This window comes from Hemiscyllium ocellatum, chromosome 18 (genome assembly GCF_020745735.1).
Source record: "Hemiscyllium ocellatum isolate sHemOce1 chromosome 18, sHemOce1.pat.X.cur, whole genome shotgun sequence".
NCBI lineage: Eukaryota > Metazoa > Chordata > Chondrichthyes > Orectolobiformes > Hemiscylliidae > Hemiscyllium > Hemiscyllium ocellatum.
Genome location: NC_083418.1, coordinates 17,740,190 through 17,763,461, shown reverse-complemented (window position 1 = coordinate 17,763,461; position 23,272 = coordinate 17,740,190). Strand labels below are relative to the sequence as shown.

The 23,272-nt window shown below is 44.5% G+C and overlaps 2 protein-coding genes across 3 annotated transcripts in view; both read right to left on the bottom strand.

Annotated features, from left to right (window-relative positions):
* Window positions 1-23,272, bottom strand: part of LOC132824349 (CD44 antigen-like) — a 74,458-nt gene that overhangs the window by 14,252 nt on the left and 36,934 nt on the right. For both annotated transcript variants that reach the window (XM_060838709.1, XM_060838710.1), the window contains exons 2-4: window positions 6,490-6,658; window positions 4,245-4,384; window positions 3,274-3,402 (exon numbers count right to left, since the gene is read on the bottom strand). In XM_060838709.1, coding sequence (XP_060694692.1) covers window positions 3,274-3,402; window positions 4,245-4,384; window positions 6,490-6,658 — 438 coding nt within the window. The remainder of the gene's footprint in view (window positions 1-3,273; window positions 3,403-4,244; window positions 4,385-6,489; window positions 6,659-23,272) is intronic.
* Window positions 16,581-16,787, bottom strand: LOC132824145 (guanine nucleotide-binding protein G(I)/G(S)/G(O) subunit gamma-7-like). The gene has a single exon (XM_060838406.1). It carries the CDS (start codon window positions 16,785-16,787, stop codon window positions 16,581-16,583), a length of 207 nt encoding a protein of 68 aa, XP_060694389.1.

The following is a 23,272-nucleotide window of genomic DNA, read 5'->3' as shown; positions in this document are numbered from 1 at the left end:
TTGTTATAGAGTTGGAGGCAGATAACAAACATTTAAGAGAAAGGAACTTAAAGTTGTGTTCACTTTTAAATTGATATTTTTTTCTTTAAATAGTGGATTTTGGGAGGTCTCTGTCACATATTTTAACAGATTACTAGGGGAGGTGAGCTTTTCTGGGTGTTTGGTTTAATTAACAAAAGGGTTCACTGCCGTGTCGTAACAATAGATGAAACAAATAATATGGTGGGGTGGGTTCATCAGCCCAGGGTTTTCTGCCAGCTGTTGTGAAGTCCATTTATTGAGCTAGCAGTGATTTGAAAGCTGATGACCACATTGATGTTGGTTATTTCAAGGAGCAGGGTGAGTTGGATGTCGATACACTGCCTAAAGGTGGATGAGAATTCACCTGCACAGATGACAGGAGGAAATTTGAACGACATTTTCCAAAATGGGAAGCCCATGGGACTAGATGGATTGGTAGCTTTCCATCCCATCCAATCCAATGAAACCCTTGGGGTACCATGGTGGCTCAGTGGTTAGCACAGCTGCCTCACAGCACCAGGGACCCAGTTTGGATTCCACCCTGGGGCGACTATCAGCGCGGAGTTTGCACGTTCTCCCTCTCTTTCGCTGTGGGTTTCCTTCGGGTGCACCAGCTTCCTCCCACAATCCAAAGCTATGCAGGTTGGGTGGATTAGCCGGGCTAAATTGCCCATATGTGCAGACTGAGTGGGTTAGCCATGGGAAATGGAGGGTTCCAGGAATGGGTCTGGATGGGATGCTGTTCGGAGGTACGGTGTGGAGTTAATGGGCTGAATGGCCTGTTTACATATTATTGGTATTCTATGATTGAGGAAAATCAGGTGCACAAAAGTATAAAACTAATGTTGCAGTGAATCCCATCATTTCTTGAAAGGCACGCTTGATCTGAAAACTGGCCCCAGAAGCCTATACATTGCTACTGTGAGAATGCAGTAAAGTGTAATGCTGCTAGAGCATTTCTAAGCTTCATACATGCACACCTAGGAAAATGTTAAATCTAGCAACCTCCAAACTGCAGATCCTGCGCCAAGGGGCTTGGTAATTGAGGATAGGTCCTGTCTGTGCCCCTACTGTAGATGGAACTACCATGGGGGCTATCACTGTTCACCCAGATATCTGCAATATTCCCCCATCTGTATTTGGGGGGCAAATACACCAAGACATGAAAGGTTGAATGATAGTTCAAACAGTGCAATCACAAAACACAGGTAACTTCACATTTGTTCACTGAAAATTATGCATTGTAGATAATCTGAAGCACATTTATACTCGCCAATTTTAATTGGAAGAAAAGCATGAGAAACAAAGAGCTGTTTGATTTCCAACAGACCAGACCATCAGTCAAGCTTCTCTATTGCAATTTCTCTGTTCCTACCATCCCAATCTCCAGCACTGCTCCCCAGCGCAGGAAGAGGGGAAAATGGGGTCAGCTCCTTGGATAACGTCCAAGAGGAAGGGGTTTTTCTGCTGGATCTCACTGGGGATAGAGAAGACTACACAGATAGTCAAGCTGAGAATCAGCCAATCCAGAAGAGACCACCTATCAAACCTGGGATCTTCCCACTCCATGTGGCTCGCGATTCAATGTATCTTCAGCCAGCACCATAATCTGTCAACGCAATTTATTCTTTGAAGGGAACTATGTTGGATTCAGGACTCACATTCGCCAGTACAATTAACAATATTTCTTTCAAATATCACCCCAAAAGTCATCATGCCCTTTTCTTTGCTCATGTGAATGCGCAGCTGGTTATTCTATGGGAACTAGGTGGAGGGGCTGTAGCCTGCTCAGATTTATGAGCCCAGCTACCAATGAAATCTCCTTCTGATGCACCCTGACCAAATTAATGACCCAGAGCCCCACCCTTCATTCCTCAGGATCAATAACATTAGGCCCAAGGGATGTGGGCTTCACTGCTTGGGTTTCTGACCTTGAATGCCCATCACACTCACAGCAGCAACACTATAAATCCAGACTGAATGATGCAACAGCAATCTATATTCATACAAAGTCGCTCAGTGTAAAACATCAGGGCCAAACTAAACAGTGTTAGGAGATATTGGGGTCAACGAACAACTTCGCCAAAGGGTTAGACAGAGAGTTAGATAAAGAGTTAGGTTCTGAGAAGCATCTGAAAAGAGTCCTCATTCAGGTTGTGCTATACTTGGTAATACACTTCTGGGTGAGGTTTGAGTGATCCAGAGTGTAATTCCTTCCTGGTCTGCCCCTAACCCCACTTTCCCCATAGTTCCTACTATTTCTATTGAGTGATTTTCTATTAAGCGAGGTTTCACTGGGATGCAACTACGGCGTAATAGGAAGACTACCTGTAGTGTTGAGCTTATGAAGGGATTTGAAAACAACTGTGGCCATTTCACACAGCCAGGACCCCCACCATGAGCCTATAGCAACCAAAAATGACCATTGTGCAAGCCCGCAGAGTAAGTACTGAGTATCTGTTATGATTAATCATGTCCATATTCACACAGTACAAGCCAGGCTGGGAGTCTATAATGGCCATTACTATTTCACACAATGTACATCAATGTGAGTCTATGCAAGAAACAAGTTAAGAACAATGCTTGGTATGGAGAAACAGATGGGGTGTGGTAGTTACGTGTGCTGAAATTGATGAGACCAATTTTAATTGAAATGGAACAATGGGACACTGATCAAAAGCAGATAGGAGTCACCAAGGGACAGGAAGAGGACCCATAATAGTTAAGCCATTGGAAGACAGTTTGGGAACATGTTAACCAACCAACAGCAAATTACCCAGCAACTAACTAATCCTTATCCAGAAAGCATGCAGTCTTTCACACTCTAACTCTGGGAAATCCTGCAAAGTCAACCACTGGGACCATCAAGAAAAGTTTCAAAGGGGAAGAGTCCCTGTGAACTAAACAAGAAGACCTCAGTATAGCTCACGAAGGAGGTTGTCTGATTTAATAGAATCGGTTTTGTTTCAAATTCTTAAAAAGAGCTGTTGGATTTATTCTGCGATTGCGTCCATCACAATTCTCTGTCTCTGAATCTAAAAAAAGGGTAAAATCCCCTTTCCTATCATGATCATTATTGTTCCTGTAAACTGCACTTTAGCTATGTATGCTTGGGAAAATGGGTTTTTTACAAAAATGCAGACAATTCTTTAGTCAGAAGCAGAATTCCCGATTTCTGTTCTCATTATTGAAGAATGTCCTGTGGAAACAGTGACAGAGAATGGCGAGGGAAACAGTGATTTCCCGAGGTACCTCTGCTAGTCTGTAAGCTGCTGGGAGTGTGTTTCCCATGGATGGTGAGATCATGGCTGACTCTGATCACCTTGGGGTCAGCAGGAGACTGTGTTGGTGATGAAATCTCAGGGCTACAACTTTCATATTCTGGAAGTAAGAAAAGAATTTAATCAATTCTACAGTTTTGAAAACAACTGCATATTCCTACACGCACATACAACCGTTCACATGTGTGAACACTGAAGTTCACATGCAAAAACCCATCAAAATGAAAATCACACATGCACATACACATCAACACGTGCATATATACATAATGCACATGTACTCACAAGTGCACACATTTGCACATGCACATATTCGCCTGTACAAGCACACAGTCACATTCACACTGCGACACACACACAGACTGAAACACACCCACAGGCACACATACACACACTCTCTCACTCTCACACATACTCAGGCCAACACACACACACACTCAGACTAACATATTCACACACGCATACACACGCACACTGACACATGCACTCAGACTGACACACAAACTTACACACTCAGACACACACACACCCAGACCAACATATACACACATGCATGCACATTCAAACTGACACACACTCTCTCTCTCTCTCTCTCCAAGAAGGGCCAGTTAATTAACTGACTCCTAGTTCCTGCCAATGCTGCTGAATCTAGAGAGGGTCAATGATTGATATCGACTTGCCATCACCCAGACCCAGATCCCATCCTCCCTGTCACCCAGTACATAGCTAATCTGTGAGAGGTCCACACTGTCACCAGGAAGCTCATTTCCTCAGAAATCATCGGAGAACATCATTCCTCCACCACCAGCTAGTGCCAGTTGTTATTTTGTAAAGGTCCCTTTGGAAAGGCTGGAGAGCCCTCTCAAATCTCTTTAAGGTGGAGAAAGTTCCCATCAGATCCCTTGGCAATGCAGGAATTGGATCATTTAAACAATCACTTACCTGTTGCATTGAAGCAGAACACATCAAAAGTATCATTGGATGGTTTTTGAATGGTGTAGACCCCTCTAAAGTTATTCGCACAATGGGGGAGGCCGACTACTCGAGGGATAGCAATCAGACCACCCTGAATCCATCCATATCTGCAGAACAACACACAGCATAACATCGAACAGTCAGACAGCTACTAGTCAATCCTCAACATTCAGGTCAGTATAACAGAAAGGAATGTGCATTAAAATGGTGGTTAAAAGCCCATGGGGAAAAGATCTTTTCTCAGATGTGATGGAAATCTCCTGTCCATTAACTATACACATTGATATTTGTGGCAGTCTTAACCTTGTTCTGATGGGCACATTTGTCAAACCAGAGAGGTTGAAACCTTTCTCCCTCGACTTTTAGATCTCCATTCTTTCACCAATCTTCCTGGGATAGGTACATGAATAGGAAGGGTTTAGAGGGATATGGGGTAATTGCTGGCAAATGGGACTAGATTGCTTTAGGATATCTGGTTGACGTGGACGAGTTGGACCGAAGGGACTGTTTCCATGTGTATATCTCTATGACTCTACTTGTAATAAACAACATGATATTCTGGTTTCTGCCAGGCTTTGAACCTCCCTTTTCACTTGAGACCATATTATTGAGACAGTCCGTTCAGAGCTGGAGAGAGATCAAAAGGGATCAGTGAAAGAATTCCTCCCCTTTCACGGAGCAAGAAACCTCAATGGGCTTTGAAGAGGAGACAGTTTCTTGGTGAAAATGGTGATTATAAAAAGCACATTGGGAGAGTCCTTTTTTAAAGGGATTTTCATGTTGGAGCTGGGAGCTCCCTCTTTAAATAAAATCCCACCTGGAGGGGCACTAAAGAAATGCCATTTCTGTCAAAGCAACTCTTCAGTTTGTAAAAAAGAACTTGACTGGGGGCTGGGACTAGCTGTGGTGAGGAATCCCCCTTTTTAAAGGGAGTGGGAGTGAGGGCCGGGACTTATTTTAAAGGGATTATAATGTCAGAGGGAGCTTCCTCGCTAAAATGATCCCACCTGATAAATGTTAATAAGCATTGATCTGATTTGTTTTATTCACTCACGGTGAGTGAATGGCTGGGCCAGTTTCCTGCCTGTCCCTAGTTGCCCCTTGCAAAGATGGGATTGAGCTGCCTTCTTGACCCGCTGCAGTCTATGTCAGGGAGGTAGACCCATAGTGTTGTTAGGAAAGGAATTCCAGGATTTTGACCCAGTGACACTGAAGGAGCTGAGATATATTTCCAAGTCAGGATGGTGAGTCCCTTTAGAGGGGAACTTGCAGGGAGTGGTGTTCCCAGGTGTCTGCTGTCCTTGTCCTTCTGGATGGAAATGGTCGTGGGTTTGGAAGGTGCTGTCTGAGGAGCTTTGGTAAATTTCTGCAATGCATCTTGTAGATAGTACACACTGCTGCCACAGAGCTTCGGTGGTGGAGGGAGTGGGTGCTTGTGGATGTGGGTGCCAATCCAGCAGTTGTTTCCTCCTGGATGGCAAACTTTTTGTTTTGGAGCTGTCCTCATCCCGGGAAGTGAGGAGTATTTCATCATACTCCTGATTTGTGCCTTGTAGATGGCAGACAGGTTTTGGGGAGTCAGGAAGTGAGTTTCTTGCTGCAGAAGTCTCAAAGTCTTTGATGAACCAATTAGGAGTACTGATATTTCTCAGAGTTGGAGGGGTGTTTATGGATGGGGAGTGGGATATAGAATAAAACCTCTCAAACATTCTGATTACCTCTCCCAATGAGGTGTATGCTTTATCTCCTGACTGGCCGACTACTACAGGCCAATCTTAGACAACTTTGGGCCTGTTAGTTTGGTCATTTAATTTGAATATTTTCACTTGAGCATTACTCATAATTACTATGAGCATTAAAGCTGAAAGACAACAGACCGGTAACAGTCAAAATTGAACCAGTTGGGTAAACAAAAATTTGTCCAGTTTCCTGTAGGCTGTCAAAGGACAGTGTGCCCAAGATGGTGAAAGATTGGTCAGTGTGTGTGTGTGTGGATACACATACACACACACACAAACGTGTGTATCATGTGTGAATGTATCATTGGTCCAGTGCTTTTATAATGGTTAAGATAGCCAGTTGCTGACAGTACCTTGTCCATCCACCAGGGGGTTGACAAACTCCACCTGCTTCCCCGACCTGAGCTAATTGACCCACTTCCAGCAAAGAGAGAGAAAGAGAGAGATGGATTCTTTGACTCAAACCTCCGTACCTGCAGGTTTCATAGCCAGCTCTCTGTGCCCTCTTCACTTGTTCTAATGTTGCTAGGGTGGTCCCCAGGCTCTGGCAGAGATTGATTCCTGCTAGGAAGTTCAGTTGGTAGCGTCCTGAACTGGACTCCTCCTGAAAGATTCCTTGATGCCTGCACTCTGAGTTCACACCTGAAAACATATAATGGAGCTTTTACTGCATCGGATCATTCACATTTCCCACCTACACAGACACTTAACATACTCAGGACTCGCTATTGCTGTTTAACATAATACAGCATTGTTACTGTACATTAATGCAGAACTCTAATTAGGGGTAAATGGAAATTGGTTCTCCCTTACAAAGATTCTTTCCCCTATGTGAGGTTATAAATGTTGACAACATTCTACCATAGTGCTGAACACTTATACTGTCTGGGCTGGCCACACCTCTAACCCAGGCATCTACAACACTGGCATATTTCTGAAAAAAATGTGCACAAAAAAAGGACAAACTCAACCTGGCCCCCATTTGTCTACTATTAATCACCAGCAAAGTGATGGAATGTGGCATTGATAATCAAGGTCCTCCTGATCATTATATTCACTGATATTAAGCTTGGATTCTGCCAGAAACACTCAACTCTTGACTTTATTTTAATAATGCTCTAAACATGGACAGAAGGGCCGCTTTCCAAAGGTTACAGAGCATTACATCAGATGCATAGCATAGAGACGGACCATTCGGCCCAATCAATCCATGCTGTCTCTGCTTTACTCAAGTCTCCTCTGACTTTTTCTCATCTAAATCTGTTATTGTAACCTCCATTGCCTTTCCCTTCATTTTCTTAAATGCATCTCCACTATTAGATCCAACTTTTTCATGTTCTAACCACTCTTCGAGTGAAGACTGAATTTCTAGTTGTATTTCCTGATGATCATCTTAGAACTGGGAAATGTTCCTCGTCTTTCTCCATTTTAAAAGTTTGATGATCAGCAGTCTAGGGTTACCTCAGCTGACCAAGGGACAGTTATGTGGTGGCACGATGGCTCAGTGGTTTGCACTGCTGCCTCACAGCATCAGGGACTTGGGTTTGATTTCATCCTTGGGGTAACTGTCTGTGTGGAGTTTGCATGTTTTCCCGAGTCTGAGTGGATTTATGCTAGGTGCTCTGGTTTCTTCCCATAATCCAAAAATGGTCAGTTTCAGTGGATTGGTCGTAGGAAATGTAGGGATAGGGTGGGGGGGTGGTTTGGGTGGGATTCTCTTCAGCGGATCAATATGGACTCAATAGACCAAATGGACTGCTTTCACACTGTAGCAATTCTATGGTAATCAGTCAATCACCTGAAGCCTGTACCTCAATAGGTGTTAATTACTCTTGAAGCTTAATGCAAGTGAGGCACCTCAGCTCAATTTAGGAGAGGTCAGGAAGGAGAGCTCCCATGGGAGTGAGACACAGCCTGAGTGAGGATATTGTTTGGGGAATTTAGAGGCAATGTGGGAATTCAGTGCAGAGAGATAGAAATGCTTTTTGCTTGTTTTTTCTTGGCTTTTGTAAGGTTTGAAAACAGGAGAAATGGAAGATTACAGTGAAGGGGCAAGAGTGTGGTGCTGGAAAAACACAGCAGGTCAGGCAGCATCCGAGGTGCAGGACAATCGATGTTGTGGGCATAAGCCCTTCATCGGGGATGAGGCTTATGGGTCAAGGGGGCTAAGAGATAAATGAGAGAATGTGATGGGGGGTGGGTGAAAGTGATAGGGTGGAGCAAAGTGTTGGAAGGAAGATGGACAGGTTGGTTGAAGAGCTTCAGGGCAGAGGAGATGACCTGACTGGAGGGTGCAGTGAGAGAGAGACTCACTGAGATCCTTGTAGAGAGAGAGGAGAAGAACTTCTTCAGGATAGGCATCCCCACTTCCTCCTAGTTGATTATAACCTTACTGTGAAGCCTCTTCCAAGGATGACCACTTCGAAGTCCTCCTCCTCTCTCTACAAGGATCTTAGTGAGCCTCTCTCTCTCTCTCACTGCACCCCACCAGGTCATCTCCTCTGCTCTGAAGATGTTCAGCCAACCTGTCCATCTTCCTTCCCATCTATCTGCTCCACCCTATCACCTTCACCCCCTACTTCATCTACCTATTGCATTCTCAGCTACATTTCCCCCCAACCCAACCCAACACCCCCTCCCATTTATCTCTCAGCCCCCTTAGGCCAAAAGCCTTGTTCCTAATGAAGACTTTATGCTCACAACATTGACACTCCTGTCCCTCAGATGCTGCCTGACCACATTCTTATCCTGGCCCACAATCAGGGGCCCAGCACAAAAGAGTGACATCACAGGTAAACTATAAGCTCATTGGTTGGTAGCAGCTACTAAATTGGCTCCCTATGGTTCATTACGTTTAGATTGAAGGCAAGGAGGGGAAATATTTAGGTTACAAACTAAAAGACCAATGGGAAGCTTTTAAAAAACCAAATTAAGGACTAAAATTAAAATAGAGATGCCAGGCAATGTGCTGTAAATACATGATGTGGGAGTTGGACACCATTGTAAATCATAGAATTCCTACAGTATGGAAGCAGGCCATTTGGCCCATTGAGTCCACACTGACCCTCCAAGAAGCATCCCAACCAGACCTACCCAACTACCCCATCCCTGGAACTGTGCATTTCCCACAGCTAAGCCACCTAACCTGCACATTTTTGGACAGTGGGAGGCTTCCATAGCACTGGAGGAAACGCAGGAAGACACGGAGAGAATGTGCAAACTCCACACAGACAATTAGCCGAGGTTGGATCATTGGTGCTGAGAGGCAGCAGTGCTAATCACTGAGCCACCATGCCACGCAACATTGCCATGTCTGGAGCAAATGTTGGTTGATGAGTTAGAGTCTGAACTTCGAACACTGTGATACATCAGGGAAGGGGAGAATTACCTGAGATTCTTGCTCCCTGTGTGAGTGGGGCCTGTAGGGAGGATCCCCTCACTTTCTACATCGAAGCCATCTAGCAATATATTCTTGTCACTTACCCATTGACTTCACATTCCTAACCTTGTCATTGTCAATTTAGAATGCCTTATTGAAGGCATTAAGCCAATTGAAGCATATATACACTTCCAAGTATCTAATCTTCCCAAAATTCAATATGGTTGGTGAAGCAATGTTTTCCCTTTTGAACTTCATACTGACTATAACAATTCCTCATTAACAACCAATGGCAATACCAACTCCAGCTCCATAGCCTCTCATTGACCAGAAAGTGACCAGGACAAGAGCAGCTCAGAGGTTGAGAATTCTGCGGTGAACGACTTGTCACCTGACTCCCCAGCATTTTTCCCTACAACTGAGCAGCTGACACTCCATCAGTCTCTGCTGTGAGAGTTCTATTTTGCTTTAAATATCCTGCACACACACCTTAAAAACTAGTCCCAGAAATAGTGACCATACAATTACTACTGATTGCCATCTGGTTCACTAGTGTCTTTCAGGGAAATAAATCTGCCATTATTTCTTGGTCTGGCCTACGTGTGACTCCAGACCCACAGCGATAGGGTTAATTCTTAACCGCCCTCTGAACTGGCCTTACAAACCTTAATTTAAGGCAACTAATGATGGGTAACAATTGAAGAGGAAAAGTCTCTCATTGAATTGTAATTCAGAGCATGGTCTTCCCAATTGGTCAGGGAAACTGAAAGTTGTTAAGGGTGGGATTGAATCCTCCATCAGGGGCTTTGAAGAGGGGGCAGTGGGGAGCACTGGAGGGAGGTACTGCACTTCAGCTTGGGGTTCAATTACCCCAATCCTGCCTCCCTATTCAATCCTGGTCTGATTCCTTTCCAAATCCTGTCCAAGCCCCTAGCTCTATTCAACTCCCAATTTCACCAACTCAAGTCAGCCCTTGCTATCAGTTAACCAATGCCCACGAACACTCCCCACCACAAATACCTACACCCCACTCAGTACCCAGTGAGTGTATCCAGTCACCACCTACGCCCATTCCCAACATCAATTGTAACTCCTATTGCCATTCCAACACCAGCCCATGGTCACCAAGGTGCCCCATTCCAGGTACCCACAAAGGCACTGCCCATATCTGCTCTCAGCCCCAAATGCCACCTCAACCTACCACCACTTCACATTGGAAAGTTGAGGGAAATAACCAGAACTCATGGGACCAAACAAGCAGATTGAGAGTGGACCTGGTGTGAAACATCGTGTTAAATGGATAATCCCGAACCAGTCATTCATTCATCGATAGACTGACTGTCAGATGATAGATCTGGAAACGGCAGACTGTGGGTGGAGTTGGTAATTCCCTCAGTAATAATCTGACAGTGATTGGAGTCTGTAATTCATTCATCAATAAAATGAGTGAGTGGATTATGAATTCCTTGATTATTAACCTGACAGTGAGTGAGGTCTGGAATTCTCTCACACATAAATTGGCACACAGTTTGTTGATCAGGGAATTACTGACCCCATCACTGACAATTTATACATCAATAGAAGACTGATGCACTCACTGTAAATTATCGATCTGTAAGATGACTCTGTCTGGGTCAGTAATAATCTGACCAATAAACTGGGGGTCTGTATTTCCCTGATCAATTATGTGACAGTGAGTGGGGTCAGTCATTCATTAATCCTTAAAATGAGTGGATTAATAATTCGGGTAAAAAAATGGATTAATAATTCCTTGATCACGAAACTGATAGTGAGTGGGATCAGCAAGAGAGTGATGAACAAACTCAGTTTATTAGTCAGGAAATACTGACCCACTGACCGTCAGTGAGTGGTGTCACCATTATTCGATCAGTTAACTGAGGATCTGTAATTCCCTGATCAATAACCTGAAATTGGGTGGAGTCAGAAACGTTTTGAGCCATAAACTGATGCTGTCAGTGTTAGTTTATTGCTCAGGAAATTACTGACCCCACTCAGAGTCAGTTTAATGATCAGGGAATTACAGACCTTCAGGTTATTGATTGGGTTATTTTTGATGCCATCACTGTCAGTTTATACTCTATAAACTTACTGTGATTTTTTTTATTTCAAAAATATACTTTATTCATAAAATATTTTGATGGTCTGTACATACATACGGAAACATTCCATTTCGTTGCATACAGAGATCAGAATTTATCATTGTTATATACAGGTCTGTACGTTTATCAATCATATGCCCATATTTTTAGCTGAGGCGTCAGCAGAGCCCAAATGACTGCATGGGCCCCCTGTTCTTCTTAGGCAGGCAGATGTTACATGGTGGTCTTTCCCCAACGTGCCTTGGTGGCAGCTGCCCCAAGCTTCAGCACGTCCCTCAACACGTAGTCCTGGACCTTGGAATGTGCCGGTCTGCAACACTCAGTCGGGGTCAACTCCTTCAGCTGGGAGATCAACAGGTTTCGGACCACCTTAGAGAGCGTCCTTCACCGAGTTGATGATCCTCCAGGCACAGTTGATGTTCGTCTCAATGTGCGTCCCGGGGAACAGGCCGTAGAGCACGGAGTCCCGCGTCACGGCGCTGCTCGGGACGAACCTCGACAAACACCACTGCATTCCTCTCCAGACTTCTTCTGCATAGGCACATTCCAAAAGGAGGTGTGTGACAGTCTCGTCCTCCCCCCCCCCACCCCGCAGCCACTTCGAGGGTGACCGGTAAGCCGTCGCTTCCGGGAGCTTTATTCTTTTCAAAGGACTCGAGGGCCTTGGTCAACTCACCTCAGAGATAGCGGCTGATCCAGCCTCTCTTGTGTTCTGTCATCTGAGATCTCCGTGATAGAGAACAGGAATGAGAGGGAGGCCGCACTGTCAGTTGGCTTCGAGTCATACAGACTGGCATAGAAGGATTTGCTGATCCTCATGATGTTAGCAAGTTTGAGAGATACAACAGCTTTTTCAAGCTGTTCATGAGAGCTCGCCCAAGGAAGTTAAACAATAAAGTACAACTGAAGATGACTGAGGTTAAGGTCATGGAGTCATAAAATGGCTTTGTCCTGATAAGGTGCAAGCTGGAACAGGGATACAGAAACCAGCAGATATGAAACCAATAGAACAGCTTGGTTCATTTTGTGAGCTATGGTAAGCTCTTGCCTGATCCAAAGTGTGCAAGTTTATGCAAATTCACAGAAAAGCATGTCCACTGGTAATGAGCCACAGAGCAGGTTTGTAAGTCAAATATCAGGCTGTTCACTCACACAAAGATTAATGGCGGAAGCCCATGACCTGAACACCGCCAGGCTGGAATGAATATTTTAGATAAACCCAACTGTGAATTCACAATCACTCTACGGGCTAAGATCCAACTTCCTTGTGCTAGAACCCAGGGTGAAACATGGGTGTAGGTGAAGTGCTAATCATTGTACTGAATGTGACTGAGGCTGGTAATTCCCTGACAATATGGCAGCGACTGGAGGTCATATACTCCTAATCAATAGACTGATATTGAATGGCACAATGGTAATGCCCTTTATATCGAGACTGTCACTGAGAGTGGACAATAATCACTTGGCCTTCAATGGACTAAAGGTCACAGGGATAGGAACTCCATAACTAATGGGCTGACAAAGACTGGACTTGGGGATTCATTTCATCAAACGGCTAGCAATATCTGGTGGTAATAATTCCCTGATCAACAATGGATTCACAATGAATGGGGGTAGTATTTTCCGGAGTCAGGAGTGTGATGCTGGAAAAGCACAGCAGATCAGGCAGCATCCGAGGAGCAGGAGAATCGACGTTTCAGGCATAAGCCCTTCATCAGGAGAGGCTTGATCAAGGGCTAAGGCCCGAACCATCAATTCTCCTGCTCCTCGGATGCTGCCTGATCTGCTGTGCTTTTCCAGCAACACACTCTTGAATCTGAGCTCCAGCATCTGCAGTCCTCACTTACTCCAGTATTGTTTTCCTGGCCGACAAATTTGCAGTAACTGGGGCTGTGATTCCCCTGATCATTAATCGACTGGTAGTGACTGGGCTGGCAACTTCCTGATCAATAAACTGACAGAGAGCAGGAACTCCCTGATTAATACATTGACAATGACTGGCAAAATAGTGTCCTGAGGCAATAAACTGGCAAAACTGAGGGAGTGGTTCCCTAATCAAGTGATTGAAGAGTCTGGGGAGGGTGGACCGTTACTCTCTGGTCAATCCATAAACAATGACTGGGCTCAGTGACTCTGTGATCAATAGACTCACAGTGACCAGACACTGGAATTCTGATCAATAACCTGACTGTGACTGAAGTCTGTGTAAAAGTCTATTGATCAGAGATTATTAGTTGTTGCTGGCACTGAGTAGTAGGCAAACAGAATCACTGAACAGTAAATATATCATCAATGGAGTCCTGTGACCGGCGTCCTTCATTCCCTGACTACTTATAAACTGATAGTGACTCAGGGTAGCAACTCCCCCGTCACTAATAAGCAGTCACTAATTCACTGAGGAACAATGTGCTGCAAGTCAGTGGGAACAGGATCAATATCCTGACAGTGTCTCGGAGTGGTACTTGTTGGATCGATAACTCTGTCTGGGAACACTGACTCCCTGACCTTCAAGCTGACAATGAGGGAGGGTAGTCACTTCCCTAATGGACGATATTGTCTGATCAATAAACTGGGAGTGACTGGGTCAGTAATTGCTGGATCATCAGCAGAGGACAGGATGATCCAGTAGATTTTAATCCAGTTCATCACAGTGGTAACGATAGTGGTCATCCCTGGAGATCCACGTCAGTCAGCTGAGAGTAGGGGAAGCCCCTCCAATGGAATCTAAGTTGGAAAGTGCTGCTAGTAAGACTTCACCCACATTCGGTCACATGTCAGATTGGTTTATTAATCAGTCACTGACTGCAACTGTCCCTGAATTGACTGGAATATCCAATGGTGCCTACTGGAGTGAATGGGATTCACTTGACTCTCTCATCCCAACTCCCCCATACTAATGTCCTACCAGGAGGTGTCCCTCATTGTCAGCCAGTCTGTATCCAGTGGAGGGGCCCAGTATTGGGTGGTTGGGTTGGCGTATGGCTGTCACAGAGATATACAGCATGTAAACCAGACCATTCGGTCCAACTCGTCCATGCCAACCAGATATTCTGAATGAATCTAGTCCCATTTTTCCAAACTTGGCCCATATCCCTCTAGACCCTCCCTGTTCATACACCCATCCAGATGCTTTTTAAATGCTGTAATTGTACCAGCCTCCACAACTTCCTCTGGCAGCTCATTCCATACACGCATCCTCTGCCTGAAAACGTTCCCTTAGGTCCCTTTTAAATCTTTCCCCTCTCACCGTAAAGCTAAGCTGTCTTGTTCTGGTCTCCTCCCCCACCCCGGGGGTAAGACTTTCTCTATTTATCCTCTCCATGCCCCTCATGATTTTATAAACCTCTATAAGGTCACCCCTCAACCTCTGACTTTCCAGAGAAAACAGTCCCAGCCTGTTCACCTTCTCCCTATAGCCCAAACCCTCTCTGCCTCTGAGTTACGCCCTCCACCATCCCCCAACACCCTTCAAACTCTTCCTGCGACCACAATCCACCCTCCATTCCCCTGTGCTCAGGAATGCAGCGATAAACCCTGATGAAGACCTTGAATTATTTCCAACAACAGCCATTGCTCCTGGTGGCACTGCCTCTGCCCTTGGCTGTTCTTCAGGCCATGGGATCCTAAATCCCAGGAAATAAGTGTGACAGGGTATTTTCTTTGATCGGGCGTTTCATACAGAAACAACATAGACCGCTCCCAGCCTCCACCCACTTTCAATCCCAGCTGATAGAGTGTGGGAGTAGTGATACCCTGGCCAATCTGACAGTGACTGGGAGCAGTGATACTCTGAGAAAGGCCCTTTATGAGATGGAGTGTTGGGCCGGGTGCATTAGCTCTCAACTAACCCGCTAACGCCACCACTCAGAAAGTTAGCTGCATCTCTGAAGGGTCCCCTTGAAACTGAATTTTCAAGAGTTTCCCACGTAACGTGAAACCCAATGTAAAAGCAGTCTGAGCCACTGTCCTGCAAGTTGACATGACATTGTATGTGCCTATGGGGGCGGGTTAGCTTGGAAGGTTGGTTTGTGACACAGAACAGTATGGGTTCAATTCCTGCACTGCCTGAGGTTACCATGCCGAGCTCTCCCCTTGCCTGATGTGCGGTGACCCTCAGGTTGAAACACCACCAGGTTTTCTCTCTCTCTTGAATGAGAGAGCAGGCCTATGGTCTGATTAGACATTGGTGACTTTACCCTTTTATCAACACAGCACTTCAGAAGATAGAAGTTCTGCTCCCAAAAAGATTAGGCTGGGGGACAACAGTTATTCCAACATCACAATTAGTGAGACGATCAGTCTCCCCAAAACCCTTCCCAATCACAAACCTATCGATTTCTGACCTAAATACACTCAATGACTTGACCTTCACAACCTTCTGTGGCAATGAGTTCCACAGATTAAATACTGTCTGGCTGGAGAAACCCCTCCTTATCTCAGTTTGAAAGGGTCATTCCTTCACTCTGGGTTAAGTACTCCAAAAGTTAATACCAAATGGTGTTGACACAAAACAGTTCCATTCATATGGCTGTAGCTCGACAGATCCTCTTCTTCCACTTCACCCCATTTCCCCAGCCTCACCAAACAAAAGCAATAAAATTATCAACTGAGGTCGAGCGTGTGGTGCTGGAAAAGCACAGCACATCAGGCAGCATCTGAGGAGCAGGAGAGTCAATGTTTCAGGCAAGAGCCCTTTCCTGATGAAGGGCTTATGCCTAAAATGTCGATTCTCCTGCTCCTTGGATGCTGCCTGACCTGCTGTGCTTTTCCAGCACCACTCCCTCAACTCCGATCTCCAGCACCTGCAGTCCTCTCTTTCTCCACATTAGAAAGCACACCAATAACAAAATGTCCGTCTTCAAAAGCCCTTCACTGCTTGATCTGGGGACGTAAATTCTCATTGGCTGAAATTTCTAAACCCCCTTTGCTAGATTTGCAACCACTAATTCAGCTATAATTTTTAAAAAAATACATTTTCTATTTAGATATCTATGTTCATTGACTTGAATATTCCTTGCTGTTGGTAATCAATAATGTGCTGTGCTTCATCCATCTGGGGGCAAAGCTAGAGAATGATGCAGGATTTCTTTTCCATGAAAGAATTCTCCAAAGTCGGAACTCCAAGAATCAGTGGGTCACTTCGGACATGCTGCTCCCAGTAATTCCTAAGGTTTACAGCAGCTATGGATATCTTGATTCTCTCAATGCCTGCTTCAATCCTCAGTTGTTCCATGTGTTTTCGTGCTTGTACTATTTTGTTAGTTGTTGACATTGTTTGCAATCTATTCTAGGCCAATGCTAATTTCCTGCATTGTGGCAGTTGCTTTATTACCCCACTTACAGCAGCTCACATGTTGGGTGGTGGCATGGTGGCTCAGTGGTTAGCACTGCTGCCTGACAGCACCAGGAACCTGGGTTCGATTCCAGCCTCAGGAGACTGACTGTGTGGAGTTTGTACATTCTCCCCATGTCTGTGTGGATTTGCTTTGTGCGCTCCGGTTTCCTCCCACAATCCAAAGAAGTGCAGGTTCCAGTGAATTGGCCATGCTAAATTGCCCTAGGTGTTCTGGGACGTGTAGATTAGGTGTGTTAGTTAAGGGCAAATTTAGAGTAATAGGTGAGGGGAATGGGTCTGGGCGGGATACTCTTTGGAGGATTGGTGTGGACTTGTTGGGCCAAATGGCCTGTTCCCACACTGCAGGGATTCTAAGTTCTAAGCACTCAGACAAGTGAATGACACAGTATAAATTGTCCACCTCCAAAAATAAGGTAAATGGACAAATATACAGAGTCAAAGTGCAATCTTCATCAGGGAGCTATCTTCTTCAGATGGAAGGCAGCCCAGAAGAGATTAAGGGAAAACCCAGTGAAGAATTCCCAACACTCCATCTGGGAAGGAGGATGCTGACTTTAAGAGATCGACTCTGCCCAAGTATTCTCTGGCATCGGTCAACTACTCTCAGTCGCCATGGGTTGTAAAGCTTTTTTTTGCCTAATTAATGGATGATCATAAATAACCAGCAGCCTCCTAAACTTAAAGAACTGTTTGAAAATTCCATGCAGTTGGTTGACTGCTGGCTGTGGTCACAGATGGCCAAACTCCAACAATGATACCGGGAATGGGATACCAGTGAAGTCAAGGTTTAAAGGTTCAGTGGCAGCCATCTTGGATTGCAGTTCCAAGTCTGGGCTAGTCCTTCAGAAGCTACAACAGAACTGGCAAATACCAGGGAGTGAGTGATGGAGAATTTGACAGCAAAAACTGTCAAAACTGTCAAAAAGCTAGAGCAAAACATGTATTGAGGGTGATAGTACAATGCCATGGAGATTCTACCTTTGAGGTTTGGAAGGGAGAAATTAATCTTACAAACGTTCCCGAATAGGCTGACCTATGGCACCCTTGTATGTGCCTTACAACAGAATTTAAATGAAGGGAGTTGATGGAACAAGTGATAAAGTTACATAGACCAAGTGACAACTCACATATTCAACTAAGGCAGGGGATAGAGTCAGAAGTCTCAGGATGCCAGGTTATAATCCAACAGGTTTATTTAAAATCACAAGCTTTTGGAGTGCTGTTCATTAGATGAAGCAAAAGGAAGTGCACAGGCACAGAATATACAGGTGGAGGGATAATGGCAAGAGAATTCCAGGTAATTAACAGTGTCAACAGATTAATACAAACGGTGTGAATAAAGTGCCAATAACTGAATAACAAGTGAATGGATGACCTATGAACTGATTAATTCAGGCAGAGAGATAATTAAAAATAATCAATAATAAGATGGTACTACAGACAAACCAATTGGCTGGAGTAACATGATAAGTATCAGAGTCGCATGACAAGGGTCTAACCTAAATAATAGGTAATCCAAAACTGTACAACTTAATTTAGGTCGAGAGATAATCACAATTAAGTCAGGAGATAGAGTCACGAGCCAAAGCATGTCATAAAAAGCAGATAGATAAAACGCCTGAACAAAGCAGAGAGTAGAGAATGCCAGATTGAGGGAAAGGACGAGAGGATGCAAAAGCTGCTCCAAAAAAAATAACTATTTTGACAACAACGGATTGGCTCCTCTGAAGCAGACACTATCCCTTGCATAGCTAAAATCAGAAAATGCCAGACACAAATTGACCAACAATGAGCACTCATAGCTGCGATCTCTGGTCATGGGATAAGAGATCTTGATCCACGCTGAGAGACTCTACACAAAAGTTGTTTCCCTGATGTTTTCGGGCTTTGTATGGAATGTGCAATTAAAAGCAAGTCCTCCTTTGCCTGCATGGCTGGTACAGTGAAGCAAGTCTGTAGGGTGTCATATCTCCATATCCCTGCACACCATTTCTAACCAAATAGTCATCTAATAACCCTCTGAAATTCCTCAATTGAACCTACCACCACCACATCTCCAGGCAGTACATTCCAACTCGCTGTGTGAAAATGTTCTTTATTAACATCACCCTTGCTTCATCTGCATATCACTCTGACTCTATGCCCCTCTTGCTCTTGTTTCTTTCTCAAGCAGGTACTGCTTCTCCCGATCTATTCTGTCCAGGATTTGGAAAACTTCTATCTGATCTTCCTTAAGCCACCTTCTCTCCAGGGAGAACAGTCTCAGCTACGACAATCTCTCCTCATCGCTGACGTTTCTCAATCCTGGAGTGCCATCTGCAATGCATTCTTATCTTGGCTACACAATCAAAGCTTCAATTGGTGTTTAACAAAATGGGGTCAATTTGATGTAAGGAAGAAGAAAATGGCAATAAAGCCAGAGCAAGATGGTGTCCATAATTAGCGAATGGGATGTGATCTTTACCCCATTGGGAGGCTGCGGGTTTACTACTATCCCACTGAGTTATAACTACGATAGGAAATCACACCCTGGTCCCTGTATCCACATGTAATGTCTCAAAACAGAGGATAAATATTTCCACGCAGAATGAGTCCCTTACTGCCATCTCCCAGTTTTGGTCACGCAATTCTCCCATTCAACTCAATCCTAGGTTGGGCCAGTACCTTGGAGTAACATCATTGTGTGGCACGGATTGGCACAGTAACATTAGCACAGAGAAATGGAACAAGCAATTCACACGTTCAGGGAACATGACCTGGTACATAACATCAGTCAAACCCCTTGGGATAAGGATGTAAGGCTTTGTCGTCAGGAACTGGCCAAAGCCTGATATTGACACTTTCAATAGCTTCACTATCTCCTCCGTGAAATCTAATCACGAAAACACAGTGCGGAACTTGACGTTTAGAAATTGATATGTTGCTTAAGAACTACATTGTGAGAGGCCAAAGAGGATATTTCCTTCTCAAAACAAGGGACTGTTCGAAATTGTGGTCCCTTTACAACTGAATTTTTCTAGTATTTCCTGTGCAGCTTGAGACTTCATGTAACGGCTGCTGTCACAGTTGCTTCCTTCTCAGAAATGGAAACAATTTCTAAGTCGAGAGCGTGGTACCAGAAAAGCACAGCAGGATGAAAGGCTTATGCCCGAAACGTTGATTCCTGCACCACACTCTCGACTCTGATCTCCAGCATCTGCAGTCCTCACTTTCTCCAGGAAGCAATTTCTAATTCAAGGCAAAAAGGAGGGTGACAACAAAGACCACCAAGGCAGTAGATTCCACATGTTGAGGCCAAATAATTGTCTGACACCAAATGTACCCAATTACTGACCCAGCAGGCAGGAAAATTAATGTTCTGTTTCCAAAAAGAATGACCACTGACGGTCAGATGAAGCTGGGCAAGGAGGCAGTGGTTACTCGTATGTCGTAATTGTCCTGAGTGTGTTGCTTGTAAGGATTCGGACAAGTTTTTTGACATGGTATAGATGCAAGCTCCAAAACTAGGGCAAATGGGCAAGTGCTCAGAGTTAGCACAGGTCCTCATCAGATAGAAGATGGATCAGAAGAGATTGAAGGAAGATCCAACCTTGAAAGCATCAACAAGCGAGGATGTTGCAGGTGCACAGCATATAAAAGCTGGCACAGTTCTTGCCACTGGCTATTCGTTTGCCTGGTTCCAGCCCACCCATTCCCGTAAGTGGTTTTATGAGAATTTAAAGTGTAAAAAGATGTTATTTCCATAAAACATCATGTGAGAAATGCTGCAAATTAACAAGCCAAATAAGCGAACTGCAACTTCCTTGTTAATGGCCAGCTCAAACCATCAGATAGCTCTGGCCACCGATATCTACAGCTACTCCTAACAGAGAGAGAAAGTGGCTCCAGAATCCAGAAGCAAGAACTTCACTGGTCAATAAACTGAAAGGGTCTGGGGACAGTAACTCACAGATCAACACAGTGTTGGAGTCTGGGGACAGTAACGCACTGATCAATACAGTAATAGAGTCTGGGGACAGTAACGCACAGATCAATACAGTAATAGAGTCTGGGGACAGTAACGCACTGATCAATACAGTAATAGAGTCTGGGGACAGTAATGCACAGATCAATACAATAATAGAGTCTGGGGACAGTAACGCACAGATCAATACAGTGTTGAAGTCTGGGGATAGTAACTCACTGATCAATATAGTGTTGGAGTCTGGGGACAGTGACTCCCTGATCAATACAGTGATAGTGTCTGGGGATAGTAACTCACTAATCAATACAGTGAAAGGGTCTGAGGGACAATAAATTCCCGATCAATACAGTGAGAAAGTCTGGGGGCAGTAACTCCCTGATCAATAGAGGAATAGAGTCTGGGGACTGTGCTCGCTGATCAATACATTGATTGAGTCTGGGGGCAGTAACTCCCTGATCAATGCAGTGACAGAGTCTGGGGACAGTAACTCCCTGATCAATGCAGTGATAGAGTCTGGGGGCAGTAAGTCTCTGATCAGTGCAATAATAGAGTTTTGGGACAGTCATTCATTGATCAGTGCAGTGGTAGAGTCTGGAGGCAATAACTCCCCGATTAACACAGTGATAGAGCCTGTGGGGCATTAACTCACCGATCAATATAGTGATAGAGTCTGGGATCAGTAACTCAATGATCAATACAGTGATAACATCTGAGGACTGTAACTCACTGATCAATACAGTGGTAGAGTCTAGGGTCAGTAACTCCCTGATCAATATAGTGATAGACTCTGGGCACAGTAACTCACTGATCAATACAGTGATAGAGACTGGGAATAGTAACTCACTGATCAATACAGTGATAGAGACTGGGAATAGTAACTCACTGATCAATACAGTGATAGAGTCTGGAAACAGTAACTCACTGATCAATGCAGTGATAGTGTCGGGGTGCAGTAACACCCTGATCAATACATTGATACATTCTGGGCACAGTAATCATTGATCAATACAGTGGTAGAGTCTGGGGTCAGTAACGCACTGATCAATACAGTGATAGAGTTTCAGGACTGTGACTCACTGATCAATGCAATGGTAGAGTCTGGGAACAGTAGCTCACTGATCTATACAGTGGTGGAGTCTGCAGACACTAACGCACTGATCAATACAGTGACAGAGTTTGGGGGCAGTAACTCCTCGATCAATACAGTGATAGAGTCTGGGGCAGTAACTCCTCGATCAATACAGTGATAGAGTCTGGGGACAGTGACTTCCTGATCAATACAGTGATAGAATCTGGGGACAGTGACTCACTGATTAATACAGTGATAGTGTCTGGGGGGAGGAACGCCCTGATCAATACAGTGATAGAGCCTGGGGACAGTGACTCACTGATCATGACAGTGATAGAATCTGAGGGCAGTAACACACTGATCAATCCAGTAATTTAGTCTAAGGACAGTGCTCACTGATCAATACAGTGATAGAATCTGGGTCCATAACTTACTGATCAATACAGTGATAGAGTGTGAGGGCAGTAACTCACTGATCAATAAAGTGATAGAATCACTGGGCAGTAACTCCCTGATCAACACAGTGAGAGAGTCTAGGGACAGTAACTCAGCGATCGAATAAGTGATTGAGCCTGTGGGTAGTAACTCTCTGATCAATACAGTGATAGAGTCTGGGGGGTAGTAACTCCCTGATCAATACAACAATAGTGTCTGAAGACAAGTGACTCCCTGACTAACACAGTGAGAGAGTCTGGGGACTTGAACTCACTGATCCATTCAGTGATAGACACTGGGTACAGTAACTCCTTGATCAATAGAGTGACAGAGGCTGGGGGCAGTAACTCACTGATCAATACATTGATAGAATCTGGGGGGCAGTAACTCACTGATCAATACAGTGATAGAGTCTGGGGACAGTAACTCACTGATCTATACAGTGATTGAGTTGGAGACATTAACTACCTGACCAATACAGTGATGATCACCTGATGAAGGAGCGTCGCTCCGAAAGCTAGTGTGCTTCCAATTAAACCTGTTGGACTATAACCTGGTGTTGTGTGATTTTTAACTTTGTACACCCCAGTCCAACACCGGCATCTCCAGATCAATACAGTGATAGATTCTGGGAACAATAACTCACTGTGCAATACAGTGATAGATTCTAGGGACAGTAACTCTGTGATCAATACAGTGATAGAGTCTGGGGACAGTAATACACTGATCAATACAATGATAGAGTCTGGGGGTAGTAACTCACTGATCAATACAGTGATAGAATCTGGGGACTGTATATCTCTGATCAATGCATTGATAGTGTCTGGGGGCAGTAATTCACTGATCAATGCAGTAATAAAGTCAAGGGGCATGAACCCCCTGATCAATACAGTGATAATGCCTGGCAGTAACTCTCTGACCAATACAGTGATA